Source organism: Gymnoscopelus microlampas (genome assembly GCF_963454915.1).
Source record: "Gymnoscopelus microlampas genome assembly, chromosome: 21".
Lineage (NCBI taxonomy): Eukaryota > Metazoa > Chordata > Actinopteri > Myctophiformes > Myctophidae > Gymnoscopelus > Gymnoscopelus microlampas.
Window position 1 is genome coordinate 36,104,533 of NC_139958.1, and position 17,122 is coordinate 36,121,654.

Here is a 17,122-nt window from a genome sequence, read left to right on the forward strand (position 1 = left end):
GTCGAAACCAAACTTTTGAACGTCACTCCCCCGCATGTTACCGATGGGGTGACGGGACGGGACGTTGTTTGTTTCCTTACCCCCAAGTTGGTTATACATCACACTCCATGAGCTATGGTTTGGGGGGGGGTCCGTGTTCTAATGCAGTGGTTCTCAAAATGGATTCTACGGACTCGCTGGGTTCCATCAGGGGGTTCTAAATTCACCCTTACTAGTCTGTAACTCTGACAGCATACAAATGGAACCAAATGGACCCGTCAGGGTCCATTTGGTTCCATTTGTATACTGTCAGAGTTAAGGGGAGACCTAGAAATGTAAAGGTTTGAGAACCACTGTTCTAATGCATAGCAAACTGGGGGGTCCTTGAAATTAAAACAAAAAGTTGGAGAACCACTGCTCTAGGAAGCTCCGTTCCTTCCTATGCGGTAGTAGTGGTGGTGGTGGTGTTGATGGTGGTGGGGCTTCTTCTGGATGGTTCTTTCGTAGTCCTGGGGGGCTGGCCGGCCGGCTAGGGCCCTTCTAGTCTAAAAGTCGCGTTTTCCTATGCGTTGGTGTTGGCGTTGGTGTTGGAGGTGGTGAGCTTCTGGATGGTGCGGTTGTAGTACTGCGTGGTGAGCGCCTCCAGCGGGTTCCAGCGGTGCGCGTGCAGCTCGATCACCTCCATGAGGAGCGAGCGGGTCAGCTGGGACTCGGCGGGGCAGAGCATCTTGTCGCGCGCCGCCGCCAGGAGCTCCGTCATCATCTCCGGGAGCTGCTCCTCCAGCAGCCGCCCCGTGCTCTGCAACTGGAAGAAGAAGAGGAGGAGGAAAAAAAAAATCGATAATGTTATTTTTTGAGTGGTGCCAGCCACTCCTACACTTGACCGTTGTGTGTGGGTCCGTCCGTCCGTCCGTTTGAGCACGGCCTCAACAGCTGCAGCTGATTGCAACACAAGGATGCAACCAGTTACACTAATTCAAAGGCACCACTCTCTTCACACTGGGTGTGATTTTTTATTTATTTAACTTAACTTAAAACTTAAAAAATATTTAACTCGGCTCCTGAGTACTTTTTTTTTTTCAATGAAAAATCTCTGGCACTGGCTAGAAATATTCAGAAATACCTCTGAATGGCAGTTAATGGGTTAAAAAGGCCCCGTGTGGCAAGCTCCCATTGCATTTATCGTCATTTTTTAATTATACCACTAGGTTTTTCAGCCCAAGGACCCCCTAGCTGGAAGAGAGATGAAGCAGGGGACACCCACTACATACATACTGTATACAATTGTATTTTCATAGATTTCATACATAGACCTGTGTGCTTGTAGATCTGCTATTTTGGGCTAAATTCAATTCAATTCAAACTTTATTCCAGACACACAGGGGGGTCCATAGAGTACATACAACACAAAAACAAAACAAAAAACATAGACATAAAGTTCTCCTCAGAATAGGGATGCTGGGTTGAAGTGGCTAATGTAAAAAATGACACTAAGATTTGGCGGACCCCCTGTAGTAACTCTGAGGACCCCCCCCTAGGGGTCCCGGACCCCCTGTTGAAGACCCCATGCACTACGGGATATGAAACACGCTCGCAGACGCTCACGTTAAGACTCATCGCTCCACGTATGAACAGAGTGAACAAGGAAGGACTGCTTTCAGCTTCTGTGCTCCGGACAAATGGAGCAATCTCCAGGACTCTCTGAAACCGGATCGATTGGTGTCTCTCCGTAGAGACATTTAGGGAACTACTTGAGGACGTATTACGTAAGGACGGCACCTGCTTTGCGTAGCCCCTTATTCGTCTGTATTGTGGTGTTTTTCATGTTATTCGTATTGCACTTTATTTAAAAATGTCATTGCTTTTTCTATATGTTGTGATCACGTTGTACTCGTTGAACGGTCTTCCCTGAATAAATAAAGGTCAATAAAAAAATCTTAAAATGTTCCAAAAAAATCACACCCAGTGTGAAGAGAGTGGTGCCTTTGAATTAGTGTAACTGGTTGCATCCTTGTGTTGTAATCAGCTGCAGCTGTTGAGGCCGTGCTCAAACGGACGGACGGACGGACGGACGGACGGACGGACCCACACAGTCGGTCAAGTGTAGGAGTGGCTGGCACCACTCAAAAAGACAAGGGGAAGAGGACCGAAATGAGAAATGCAAAATGTTCGCTTTAAAACTATGTGCTATGAGCTTATAGATCTGCTATTTTTGAAAAAAAAACGTTTTTTTCCAAAGATTTAGATTGTTTTTAAAGAATCGCCTCAGGTCTTAATGGGATAACCAAAGAAATGCATCAGAAATGCATGAAATGTGCTACACAGTATGAATGAAGTTTGATTGACTGATGAATGCAACAGACGTGCTGACGACGACACGAGCCATCTTAATGACCTTGAACTGTGAACACACACAGATGTGGGTGACAGGTCACGGTGGGTGTGATTGTAGCTACACAATCGTGTGGACATTGTCAGCCTGTCTGACACTATGTCTGTCACTGTCGAATAGAGACGCGTGTGTGTGTGTGTGTGTGTAGGACTGTCACGATTATGACATTTTACTTGACGATAAATTGCGATTAACGATTCAATTGTCTTTTCCGTCGTTGAACATTATTGGAACATTATGGATAAAAATTGCATTTCCGTTTGGCTTTTAGGCTTCGTAAACAAAAGGTGCACAGGGCAGATATGACAAATAATACATATTTATTTACTTTATACTTATATATATATACATTGATAGTGGAAATAGACGATCTACAAGCTCCAGATTTGAGCTTGTAGATCTGTAGATCTTTTCTTTTTTAATATATGGACATTTTAACCCATTAAGACCTGAGGCCGATTTAAAAAAAAAATCTAAATCCTAACAGTTTTTTGAAAATAATGTAAAAATGTTTTTTTCACGATTTTATTTTTATTTCAAAAATAGCAGATCAATAGCCAAAGAAATGTAAAATGACACAGACGCGTCCCCGGTCTTAATGGGTTAAACATGGAAATGATGGCTATTATGACAATTCTGCACAAAAAAAAGCGACTATCTCAAATAATTGGGATTAGGCAATTATGTAATAATTGTGACAGACCTGTGTGTGCGTGTGTGTGTGTACACTGCCTGCATGTGCAACAAACATGGCAAGTCGATGGTTGCATACAGTATGTAGGGGAAGCGGAGCCGTTTGCTAACATCTGCCAGGTTTTTCTCTGTGCGTCCTTTAATCCGTCGAGGGAGGTAACATTAATATTTAACGGCAGCAAAGTTGATGGGTTTGGGAGAGAGCCAGACCCATGTGTCTGTCTGGTGTATCGTGTCAATGTACGTATGCATCGGACTACAGTGTCCGATCTTGTTTTAGATAGATGCTACTAGGTCAGTGGTTTTCAACCCTTTTCATGCCAAGGACACCTAAATTGATATGTAATTTGCCCACGGACCCCCATCTGAAAATGTTTTGCGCCAGGGACCCCGAGAAGCAGAGATTTTAGTTAAAATGTTCGCTTTAAAAAAATGTACGTTTTCAAAGATATGCACACATTTTCAAGATTTTTCAAAAATAGCAGAACTACAAGCTCATAGCGCGGCACTCGGTGCCGCGCTATGAGCTTGTAGATCTGCTATTTTTGAATAGCCAAAGCTAAGTGGTTAAAATGATTATGACGCTATGTTAACTAATTTCACTGAGGACCGCCTGGTAGAAATACAATATTTGGAATATGGTTGTAAAGTATAGTATACATGATGAGAACATTTTGAACATTCTAATATTTCTACAAATGCAACTAATTGCTACAAAACCTGTATTCTGGGCATATAAACAATAAGTTGAAGGGTACATTTTGGTCCGATAATGATGTACCGTGCATATTCAAATCATGTATAGTTTACAAACCATTAACACATTGAGTGCCAATTGCGTAGAGCTACCCGAACCTATTTAAAGCCGCCACGTGCCAGTAGCGTAGACCTACGCGAAGTGGTGTTTTTTTCTTTAAAAAAAAAAAAAGTTCACATTGCACTTTTTTCAATTTTCGATACGGCACATTTCATTGTAGCACCACCGGAAACGGAATTATCCGGGATCCGGTTTTGCCGATCCCGTCGGCCTCCGTTCTAATGACGAAACTGGAACGCCATTTTCTCTTTGTAGTTTTTCTCCTCGCTGATCACTGTTTAACATAAACCGTTCTAACTACAACATGGCGATTCCGTTTGACACGTGGTTTTCACTGCTCGAAGCAGTCACATCTTCGCGATGTTTACAAGCAGTTTAGAGCTCAATCTTAAGGATTTTAACGAGGTCTATGGCGACATGAAAAAAACAAAAAAACAACAATAAAACGCTGGCACTGGTAAGTACATTATGAGATTAACCTCTGGCATGGAATGTGGTGTTAAGAGATATTTTCGAAATTATTTATTCTCTTTACATTGTGGGAAAAATTGCCATTTTGTCATCGAGGGGCCCACTCTTCCTGTATCCATTTGGACACTTTCTACATGAGCTCTGAACTGAATTCCTAATAATCGTCATATGGCACAAAGACACATTATCGTTGCTGTCGGGTAGAAACCTTGTACAGTATGTCAAAAAAACGTTACTTTTGAGGAAATGGAAAGAAAGAACCTGTGTTCCAATTACATGGATCCAATGTAGTTATCATTTAGTCACGCTTGTTAATACGTTTCATCAGTAAAATATATATAAAACCCAAGGACAGACTTCACCACTTTCAACCTGGCGTCCCTATTTTGGGTATTATAGGCAAAACATTCGTTTTTCAAAAGCAATGAAAATAGCCAAGCTACAAGCTCACAGGGGTAAATATATGGGGGAAAAACATAAGATGAAATATGGATACAAGGTTTCTACCTGACAAACATGATTTGATTTGATAATTAAATAGATTATAATCAATATAAATGACATTATTATACATTCAATTATAACGATGACGTGTGCCGTCGTCCACACAATACACGTACCTCCATGGAACAGCAGATGACTGCATCCTCCTTCACATCCGAGGACTCCAACAGCTACAAGGTGACAAGAACAGACAGACGTTAAAACGACAGATTACACAAGACGGCAAACGGAATCCAAACAAAACGGGATCAGAACTGGACAGTACCATCGTCTGTCCATCGCAGGAACCTCATTATCTCCGTAATTTTAAGGGTTATTTTCATAAATCAATGCCCTACTTCATCATACGAGTGTCGGGAAAAAGTAGTGAAAATAGCCCAATGGTTCTCAAACTTTTAAATGGCAAGGTCTCCCCTTAACGCATCTGTGTCACTTTAGATTTCTCTGGCTATTCAAAAATAGCAGATCTACAAGCTCATAGCGCGGCACCGAGTGCCGCGCTATGAGCTTGTAGATCTGCTATTTTTGAAAAATCTTGAAAAACTTTTTTTTTTTTTTTTTTTTTCCAAAAAACTGTTAGGATTTAGAAAATATTTTTAAGAATCGCCTCAGGTCTTAAATGGGTTAACTCTGACAGTATACAAATGGAACCAAGAGTTGCAGACTTGTAAGGGTCAATTTGGACCGCACTATAGGAACCCAGAGCCACTTTAGCCGATCTACAAGCTCGTAGATTGGCTATTTTCATTACTTACAAAAGATATATATATTATTATTATTTTATGCCTTTATTGATAGTAGGTTGACAGGAAATGGGGAGAGAGAGGCGGGGAGCAAAGGCCGTCGGGATCGGGACTCAAACCCGGAACGCGCTGTCAGGCTACATTGAGCCGAGGTGCCCGAACCGATACGCCAGCCGTTCGGGTCTTAAAATATATATATATATATTTTTTTACGTTTTTTAACGAGCGTAAATAAAGCTAATAAGCTTCGGAAGATGTTTTATTGAAACATATTTTGAATAGACGCTACATGAACGGGATTAGACGCACGACTAATGCCTTCATGCGTGTGAATATGTTCAAAAAAAGAAGCTAATCCTCATGATAAATATTATTTTCCTGTTAAGACATCAAACTGGCAAGAAGGGCCAGCATGCCAGGCGTTCAGCCAGCCAATCAGCGAGCATTAATTTAAAGCCCTGCCTTCTGCATGAGCAGTAGCCTACAGACATACTGCATGCACACACACACACACACACACACACACACACACACACACACACACACACACACACACACACACACACACACACACACACACACACACACACACACACACACACACACACACACACACACACACACACACACACACACACACACACACACACACGGTAGTGTGAAGTAACTAAGTACATTTACTGAAGTACTGCACTTAAGTAAGATTTTGAGGTATTTCTACTTTACGGGAGTATTTCCAATTTGCTGTACTTTTACTTCTACTCCACTACATCTCAGAGGCAAATATTGTACTTCAGTTACTAGTTACTTTGTAGATTTTGATTATTATTACAAAAATGCATCAACCACTTCAGCCCTATATACATTTCGTCCATTTAAAATTAGCCGATCTACAAGCTCACAATCTGCTATTTTCAGAAGATTTTTTATACATTTTACTGTACTTTTTCTACAAACGCACGCACACGCACACACACACACACACACACACACACACACACACACACACACACACACACACACACACACACACGCACGTACGTTTGTATTACTATAGTTGTCCTCGAAAATCAGTGAAAAGTCTATTTTCCGGTAAACTGCCTAATCCTAACCCCTAAACCGAACCTCCATGTCTTAGAAGTAAGGATAGGCTCTTATAGTCAGTATCAGCACAGAACCCGGGAGTCTATCCCCGTATCGCAGTCCGCTAGACCCCCCTGGGAGATGGAATGCTGAGGTGGAGCGCAACACCTAGCATCAGCTCCCAGTACTTACCGCACGACTTGCCGCACCACTCATACTCTTGAGTTGGCGGCGCCCCGGGATCGAACTCATGACCTTGTGGTCGAAAGGAGAGTGCTCTACCGACTGAGCTACCCGGACATCTAATATTAACCCATTAAGACCTGGAACTGTGTCATTTTTTGATTTGAGCTAAAAAGCATTATTTTACACTTTGGCTATTCAAAAATAGCAGATCTACAAGCTCATAGCGCGGCACCGAGTGCCGCGCTATGAGCTTGTATATCTGCTATTTTTGAAAAATCGTGAAAATGTGTGCAAATCTTATATATTTCTAAAGCGAACATTTTTAACTCAAATCTTTGCTTCTGGGGGTGCCTGGAACAAAATATTTTGATGGGGGTCCGCGGCCAAATGCATATAATTTTGGGGGCCCTTGACATGAAAAAGATTGAGAACCACTGATATAGAAACATACGTTTTTCAGAATACTGTTGAGATTTAGGAGACATGTAGAATCGGCTTCAGGTCTCAATGGGTTAACCCTAAACCCGACCGGAATCTTTTCCTAATTGTAAGTCTAACTGCTCAAATCTTTTCTTTTACCATAAAACCAAAAAATGTTGTAGGACCAGGAAAATGGTCCTCATAGTCTGTATTTCTCAAATTCTACTATATTTGCGGTGACATTTGGCCCTCCGAAATATAGAAATACATGTACAATACAGACTCCCACACGCATGCACACACACACACACACACACACACACACACACACACACACACACACACACACACACACACACGCACGCACACGCGCGTGAGACTCAAACAGCCAAGTTACTCGTACCTACACTCTTCCCTTGATGCTGGCGTGCCAGATAAACACAGGACTAAATAATAGACGGCTTTGCCAGAAAGGAAAACCCCTTTCCCCTCTAGAACAGGTTTAGTCTTCATCATTGTTTCTCAAAGCGCTGCTCTGCCAAGCCTAACAAGCGTTGGAAAACATGCGGTGGATTCACAGGAAACCCAGGCAAGAAGTTGAGAAAGATCATCTTGTGTTTTCGTATTCTTTTTTTTGCAACGTTCGCGCGTTGTGATGTGGTTCCAAAAATGCAGAAGTGCTTAATGCGTCCAAAACCGCAGGCCTGGACATAAATTAACTCTAAAAACGATGTACCAGATCGGCATGGTAACGGTACCTATTTTGGGCATGCTTTCTAAAAAGTGTCCAAAAAAACAATTGCTCACAATGCGCGTTGTGAGCTTGTAGAGATTTTTTGTCATTTCTCAAAAGGCCCAATTCAATAAAGGACCACTTCACCACAGTGTCTCACAAAAGTAGAGAAAATGGAAAATAGCCTGGTCCTCGGCGGCAGCACAAGCCAACCAACGGACTACGCCAGCTCTCTGTGTGTGTGTGTGTGTGTGTGTGTGTGTGTGTGTGTGTGTGTGTGTGTGTGTGTGTGTGTGACAGTAGGACCGTTTGAAGTGGTGTCATTATCACTGCAGTCCTGTCATTCTCACACTACTGTAGGAGGAACTGAACCACAAGAACAACCAGTTCATAATGACTTCTCTTGGGACATTGTGTGTGTGTGTGTGTGTGTGTGTGTGTGTGTGTGTGTGTGCGTGTGTGTGTGTGTGTGTGTGTGTGTGTGTGTGTGTCTGTGTGTGTGTGTGTGTGTGTGTGTGTGCGTGTGCGTGTGTGTCCTCTACTCAAAATCTCCAGTCCTCTTTCCCTCTCAGCAAAAGCTCTCGTCCGCTCCACTCTGCAGTGGTGGAAAAAGTACTCAAATTCTTTACTTAAGTAAAAGTACCAATACTGCAATATAAAAATACTCTCTTACAAGTAAAAGTCCAGAATTAAAAATGTACTTGAGTAAAAGTATTTGCATCAAAATGTACGTAAAGTACCAAAAGTAAAAGTACTAAATATTTGAAAATAGCCGATCTACAAGCTCACAACGCGTCGCGATGCGACGCGTTGTGAGCTTGTAGATCTGCTATTTTCAAATAGCCTATGTAAAAAATAGGGCTAAAGTGGTTAATGTAGGTTTCATTATATCATTTATATCTGAAAGGTAACTAAAGTTTTCAAATAATTGTAGTGGAGTAAAAGTACAATATTTGCCTCCGAGATGTAGTGGAGTAGAAGTAAAAGTATTGGAAATTGGAAATACTCAAGTAAAGTACAAATACAGTACTTAAGTAAATGTACTTAGTTACTTTCCACCACTGCCACTCTGTCTTACTTCTTCCAGCTCTCCTCCGCGACACGTTGGTTAAATGTATCTCCATAATAATCAACTAGGAACATTCTGCCACGTCCGAATTCACTTTCCTTATTGAAGGATTAAGACCTTTCTATAAATGAGTGTAGGGCTGCAGCGATTGTTCTATCAATTGCTTGTTCAATTAATCGAATCTATTTTTATAGTTTGTTGTGGAATGTTGTCACACAAAAAGGGTGAAAATAGCCAAAAACTTTAGATTGATTATTGATCCATTATCTTATAAATATATCATTATTATTTTTCATAATCAATTAAATGAATTAGTTCGATTAACTGCTGTACCCCTAAATGAGTGCACCCAAGTCTGCTGAAGGTATAATTAAGACATCAGGGCTCCATCAGGAGAGAAAGCGTATCACTCAGAAATCCCACATTAATCCTAATCACTACCATTCATTCATCTGGCAACAAAAAAAAGGCAGAAAATCTAAACGGTGACGTTTCATTTGAATGGCAACTAATGTGTTCAATGCGATTGACACAATTTCTCAATTCAAATCCCACATATCTGGAAATTGGCCTAATCTTAAAGCAAGTTTAATTCGTTGAGATCTTGGAGATGTCTGTTTTTTATCTAGAAGCTAAAGACGTATCCGGCGCAGAGCAAGATTAAAATGGTAACATTATATGGCTTATTTTTTTAACAGTTTCATAGCAACGGCATGAACAGATGTAGTGTTTCTGTTAACCCATTAGAACCGGGAAAGCATGTGTGTCATTTTAGATTTGAACCATTATTTTATACTTTGGCTATTCAAAGAATAGCAGATCTACAAGCTCATAGCGCGTCACTTCGTGCCGCGCTATGAGCTTGTAGATCTGCTATTTTTGAAAAAACGTGAACATCAGTGCAAATCTTCGAATATGTATATTTGTTAAGCGAACATCTGTAACTCAAATCTTTGCTTCTGGGGGTCCCTGGGAACAAAATATTTTTGAGATGGGGGTCCACGACCAAATACATATTACTTTGGGGGTCCTTGACATGAAAAAGTTTGAGAACCACTGACATAGCAACATACGTTTTTTTCAGAAAACTGTTAGGATTTAGAAGACATTTGTAGAATAGGCCTCGGGTCTTAAAGGGTTAAGGCTAATGAATACGGGGCCGTGTTGACAACGTAGCCGCTTGCTTACAAGATGTGTTGGGAGTGTTCTTTGTTTCCCAAAGAAATTCAACAATAGTGAGAATAGCAGCAAGCACACACAGACAGCGTGTGGGTGGAATGTGGGTGTGTGTGTGTGTGTGTATTTCTGTTAGATACAAGTAGAGTGTGTGTGTGTGTGGCGGTGTGAGCCAACTTGGCAGAGATACGGTACAGGCACAGGTGGTAAAACTTCATGGCACGCGGCCGCGGGCGCTAACGATTATTATCACCTCTATAAATTATATTTCAACCGCGGGTTGATTTTCTCTCCTCGCTCCTGTGCCGTCTGTCTGTCTGTCTGTCTGTCTGTCTCCTACTCCCGTTTCCTGTATCTCAGGTAAACACATTACCCACTAACTCCACTCTGCTGCACAGAGAAACCTTCCGTTTTCATTTAACTCTCTCACTGCCAGCGATTTTTTCCCCCGATTTTCTTACCTTTTTCAAGTAGTCACAGAATATTTATCTCCATTATGATCGATCCCCCGATGGTTGCTAATCACTGAGGGTTATTACTGTGTGGTTTCACAAATGTCAACGAGGTCATCGCGACCTCGTTGACATTAATTGTCTGCCTTTGAAGATAGCATGTCTGGGCCAAAAAGACACAGTAAAAAAAAAAGTGCTCAGGAGTCGAGATACAGCCTTTTTCAGTAATAAGTTAAACAAGAAGTGAATGGAGCAGCAAATCTTCAAATGGTGATATCTTGGGTTCTGAAAATGTTTTTCCCCCCAAAAAATAAATACATTTAAATCAATTATTTTAATAAAAAAACAAAAAAACTTGTGATAAATCGTTCTTGGCAGCCAGAGTTAACACCAATGGACCCGTAATAGGTTCCATTTGAACTCTCTTCAAAAACCTTGTATCGCCATATTTCAACTTTTATGGTCGTTTTTTTTTTGTAAATGAATGCCCTACTTCGGCTTACAAGAGTGTCGCACAAAAGTAGTGAAAACAGCAGATCTGAAAGCTCACAAAGATTGACTGGTTTCACTATTTTTTGGACAAACAAGGTTTCTACCGGAGTGTGAGGTGAGCGACAACAGGGAACTGAACCGAGAGTCAGGTGTTTTACAGCCTGTCTGTCTGTCTGTCTGTCTGTCTGTCTGTCTGTCTGTCTGTCTGTCTGGACCACCACCCACTGCGGTTATCAAACGTCTAGACTGGCTTTGACCAAAAAGAGGGAAGCGTGTTTCTTTTTAAATGGGAAGTGAGCCGGGTCATTGTGGTTTCAGGTTTCAGGTTCATCTGTCCCACGTCTGTACATGGCCAGTAGAAAAGGGAATTAGTTTTGTAGGTGGAGAGGATCCCGATACCGAAGGCTTTGAAGAGGTTTGCTAATACTCTGAAAGAGAAGTGTAAGCTCTAAACGTAAACGAGTCAAAAACGGGGGTCTTTTTTTTTTAATTAAAAAAGGTGTGAGAATCACTGCAGTACAGCAGCAGTGCCTCACGTGTAACATTGTGACGGACACCCACCTCTCGCAGGCAGGTGTAGATGTTTGTGACACAACCGTTAGTACAGTGGTTCCAAAACTGGGGGTCCCCAAATTATTTTGCTGGGTCACCCGATGACTAGCTTAACTCTCTCACTGCCAAGGACGAATTATAACGAGTCATTGTCAACAGTTACCAACATACAGTATAAGTGTATAAAGGGTATCTGCACATTTATAAAGTTACAATTTAATGACTTTTAAGACCTTTTTAAAAAAACAATTGGCCAAATTGTCAAATATTACGTAAGGAAGAGGCAAGCGTTGAGAAAATAGCCGACCTACAAGCTCACAACGCACGTTGCGAGCTTGTAGTTCGTCCATCTTTATAGTATTTATCTGTGGAACCGAGTCGAGTAAAGAAATGCCTACAATTCGAAGTGCTTGTCACAGTAGTGGAAAAAGTACTCAAATTCTTTACTTAAGTATAAGTACCAATACTGCAATGTAGAAGTACTCTGTTACAAGTAAAAGTCCTTAATAAAAAAATGACTTGAGTAAAAGTACACAAGTATTGGCATCAAAATGTACTTAAAGTACCAAAAGTAAAAGTACTAAAATGTTTGAAAATAGCAGATCTACAAGCTCACAACTTGTGAGCTTGTAGATCGGCTATTTTCAAATAGCCTATGTACAAAATAGAGCTAAAGTGGTTAATGTATGTTTCATAATATAATCATTTATATCTGAAAAGTAACTAGCAACTAAAGTTTTCAAATAATTGTAGTGGAGTAAAAGTACAATATTTGCCTCTGAGATGTAGTGGAGTAGCAGTAAAAGCATTGGAAATTGGAAATAGTCAAGTGAAGTACAAACACCACAAAATTGTACTTAACTCTCTCAGTGCCAATGAAATAAAAAAAGTATTGCGAACTGTGCCAAGATTTTTTTTGTTTTTTTCAAAGTAAAAAAAAAGTGCTTAGGAAGCGAGATACAGCCTTTTTCAGTTGTAAGTTAAACAAGGAGTGGATGGAGCTGCAAATCTTCAGATAATGATATCTTGGGTTCTGACCACTTTTTTTTCAAAAAAATAAATAAAAAAAATAATAATAATAATTTTAATTTTAAAAACTCTGGATTTTTCGTTCTGGCAGGGAGGGTATATACATTAAAAACTCGGGATAACTCGGGGTCTGGCACTGAGAGAGTTAAGTACAGTACTTAAGAAAATGTACATAGTTACTTTCCACCACTGGCTAGTCAGGGTGGGGGGGGGGGGTCCCAGTTCAAATATGGTTATTTTGGGGGTCCGGGTCACGTCCTGAAAAGTTTGGAAACCCTTGCTCTAGTAGAGAGGTGTAGATGTAGAGTGTAGTGACATTGTGACATTGTGACTACCGACCTCTCGTAGGCAGGTGTAGATGGGACAGACCAGAACCCTGAAGGGTTCCCCCGCGATGCTCCTCATGGTTCCGAACACCTCACACAGGAAGGTGATGAAACCCAGCCACCTCTCCACGTCACGCTGCTGCAGCTGCTCCCGACGAGCAAAGTCCTTCTGTTGGGGGGGGGGGGGGGGAGAGAAACACACAGGGTCAGTGTGTGTGTGTGTGTGTGTGTGTGTGAGAGTGAGTGAGTGACTCACTCACGTCCGACTTAAAAAAAAAAAGAGTTATTTTATACCAGCTTGCGGCAAGCTTTTTTTTGCCCCCCGATCCATTATTTATGGATCGGGGGGCAGCATTTTTTTTTTAATCCGCAGCACGAAATGTAATGTAAACAAAACATAACATTTAAATATCCTGTCTTTTAAAATTAAAAGATGTCTTTAACACATTGCGTGCCAATCGCGTAGTTCTACGCGAACCTAAATAATTGCGTAGCGTGCCAGTCGCGTAGATCTACGCGAAGTGGTCTTTTTTTTCTTTTTTTCTCGAAGTGAGACATTTCATTGTAGGCCTCTCTCACAGTGACACATTTCATTGTAGGCCTCTCTCGCAGTGACACATTTCATCGTAGGCCTCTCTCGCAGTGACACATTTCATTGTAGGCCTCTCTCGCAGTGACACATTTCATTGTAGGCCTCTCTAGCAGTGACACATTTCATTGTAGGCCTCTCTCCCAGTGACACATTTCATTGTAGGCCTCTCTAGCAGTGACACATTTCATTGTAGGCCTCTCTCCCAGTGACACATTTCATTGCAGCACACCGGAAACGGAAATTAATGTCAATCGAAGATTTTCGTTCCCATCCGCCCGCCGCTCTAAAGCTTCCGCTAATCCGCCATTATCTCGGTTGTTGTTTTTCTCCGCGCTGAACGCTGTTTAATAGAAACTGCGACTACTGCAAAATGGAATGTCGTCGATTGAAAATGTCTTCTCTGGGCCACTCACACAGCTACCCTGTGTGTCTACAAACAGTTTAACGCGCGATCATAAGGTATTTAGCGAGGTCTGTGGCGAGGTGAAAAAAACAAAAAAACAACAATAAATCGCTGGCACTGGTGAGTACATTATGATATCAAACCCTGGCATGGAATGTGTTCAAATTAAATCTTAGCAATTCCAGGGAAATTCTGTGAGTCCTAATAAAATAAAATAAACGTGTTTTCCCATTCAGACAGTATGGCAACATTATCTGCCTTTCATGGTTGGGCTTTTTTTTCACGAGGCAATGTTGCGTCAACTTGTGAGCAGTCACAAGTCTGGTAGGATGCCATAGCCTGAGAGGACGTGATGACGCAACACCACCGTTCAGAGTATGGGAAAGTCTCCTCATTGGCTTAAAGGACAGCCAATTATCAAAAAGTGTTGCTAGCTCTTCAAGCAAGCTGGTAAAAATAAACGGTTTTAGACATGCAAGGTTTCCACCCGAGAGCAACGAATTATACTGCATGTGTGCAAAGACAAATAAACACACTGCAGCCAAAAGACATGCTAACACACACACACACACACACACACACACACACACACACAGACAGTTTATGGAGCCCAGTGAGGTTGTAACACTGGGGTGACAAGCATCACACACACTTCTTACAGGGAAACGACTTCACAGGGCTCACACACACATTCTAAACAGACAACCGCCATGCTTGACACTCGGATGACAATCCATTACGCACGAACGCAAGAACGCGCACACACACACACACACACACACACAGAACGTTTAGCGGATCATTACCAGAGAGACAAAATGGGATTGGAAAAATGGGAAGGAAATCCTATAGCCTGCGGGGACGTAACCGTGACGACAGAGCCCGCGCATGTGCAGTACACCCCCAAACGTCCGCAGAATTCACAAAAACGCTAACAAAGAGGCTACATTTGGGGAAAGCGAAAAACAGGCTTTGTCACTGTCCTCGTATGGCAATGGGTCAACGCCCGTGTTCAAGTTTCCGTGTTTTATCGATTGGAGAAACCACTGAGGAGAAAAAACGTGTTCAGACAGGCAGAGATGACCTCATTTAATAATAGTAGGATAGGATGAATGTTGAATTGTAAACAGTGTAGCCGTGCTCTTCTGTTGACATAGCTTAGTGGTTTTCAACTAGGGTTTAACATTTTCCGGGAAATAGCTAATTTTAATTCCCGGGAATTTTCAGACCTTTTCCCGGGCTTCCCGGGAATTCCCGTTAAAGGGTAAAAAAAAAAAAGAGTGCCCAATAAATGCATTTATATGTAGATACTTAAATAGACAATTTTACACGAGGTGCCCAAATGTCCCTATCCACCTATGAACTTGCACTAATAATGACTTAATTTGATTTTTTAAAATCATATAAATATAATATATAAATATAATAGCCTGCGGAGATCTGCCCTGTTGCGCAGCGGGTGAAGACAATTAACTTAACGAGGAGCTGCGCTCAAAACGCACTCAAACAATGTCAAACTCTAGCTGCTGAAATAAACGTTCCATTTGTATCATTATTGACAAGAGAATTTGCAAAAGGAATATGTATTTATTGTCCATCAGAGCGCCGGTGAGGTCACAGCTTTTCTCTACTTTTGTAGGATATTGATTTGATAGCCTAAACTTGTCATTTGTTTGCAGTTATTAATTTATATTAGGCTACTTGCTGGATATTATAAGACTCCATTTTGGGATGTTGGCTGTATGTTGTCTATTAATCTATATTTTGTTGTTGATCAAATGTGGGGTTTTGTAGTGTGATTTTGATGTGCACATGCATGCGCTGCCAGCACTGACAATCAATGAGACAGACAGCTGTGCAGTTCACTTGTTCTACTGGGTAGTTCTAGTAAAATGGTACAGTAGTTTGAACGTTCTAAAATGCAAGTGTAGGTAGGGTAGGCTACATTAATGATGATAAAAAAAATCGGACCACATCGGTCTAATACTCTCTCTCTCTCTCTCTCTCTCCCCCCCCCCCCCTCTCTCTCCCCCCCCCCCCCCCCCCTCTCCCTCCCTCCCCCCCCCCCCTCTCCCTCCCTCTCTCTCTCTCTCTCTCTCTCTCTCTCGCTCTCTCGCTCTCTCTCTCTTCAGCTCTCCGGTCTGTCCTCTCTCTCTATCAAAAGCATTGCTTGGCTTGTGCGCATTTTAAGCTGGAATATAGACTCGATCAAACCTACCTAGGCTACTGTTTATGCAGCGTTTCACTTGATGATGTTGAATCTGAACTAGTCAACTGGTGTCTACCATATTGACAGCAGAGGAAACAGTGAAATCAGCGTGCGTACTGCGCAGGGCAGGCATGGGGCATCACGGCCACTTGTGTTTTATTTTGTTCATTACTGTTACATTCATTCAGTGCGTCCCATATTGGTTCACAACGGGACGATGGGACCCTGCCCTGGTCGGCAACGCGGCAAGTAACTTTCCTAATTATAATAGTAATTCCTCCACGCTGTAGATAGGGCTTTCTACTAATTAGTATTCATTTCTAACAAGAAAAAAAAAAAACGGGAAGCCCGGGAACTGAAGTGAATTCCCGGGATGGTAAAAAAACCCGAATTCCCGGGATTCCCGCATCCCGGGAATCCCGGTGTTAAACACTATTTTCAACCTTCTTCATGCCAAGGACCCCTACATTTATATACATTTGGCCGCGGACCCCCAACTGAAAATGTTTTGTGCCAGGGACCCCCAGAAGCAAAGATTTGAGTTAAAAAAAAATATATATATATTTAAAGATATGCACACATTTTCAAGATTTTCAAAAATGGCAGATATACAAGCTCATAGCACGGCACTCGGTGCCGTGCTATGAGCTTGTATATCTGCTATTTTTGAATAGCCAAAGCTTAAGTGGTTAAAATGATTGTGACGCCACGTTAGCTAATTAAGCTGAGGACCCCCTGGGAGAGCAGGGGTCTGGCAACGACATGCATCTTTACTCAACCCCACTTCTGACGGTTTCACAG

The 17,122-nt window shown here is 41.8% G+C and overlaps 1 protein-coding gene across 2 annotated transcripts in view; it reads right to left on the reverse strand.

Annotated features, from left to right (window-relative positions):
• Positions 1 to 305: 305 nt before the first annotated feature.
• ctif (CBP80/20-dependent translation initiation factor) overlaps positions 306 to 17,122 on the reverse strand; it is a 106,462-nt gene continuing 89,645 nt past the window's right edge. For both annotated transcript variants that reach the window (XM_084046618.1, XM_084046617.1), the window contains 3 exons: positions 13,131 to 13,286; positions 4,973 to 5,026; positions 306 to 784 (listed from right to left, as the gene is read on the reverse strand). In XM_084046618.1, the coding sequence (XP_083902744.1) occupies positions 542 to 784; positions 4,973 to 5,026; positions 13,131 to 13,286 (453 nt within the window). In that variant the 3' untranslated portion in view covers positions 306 to 541. The remainder of the gene's footprint in view (positions 785 to 4,972; positions 5,027 to 13,130; positions 13,287 to 17,122) is intronic.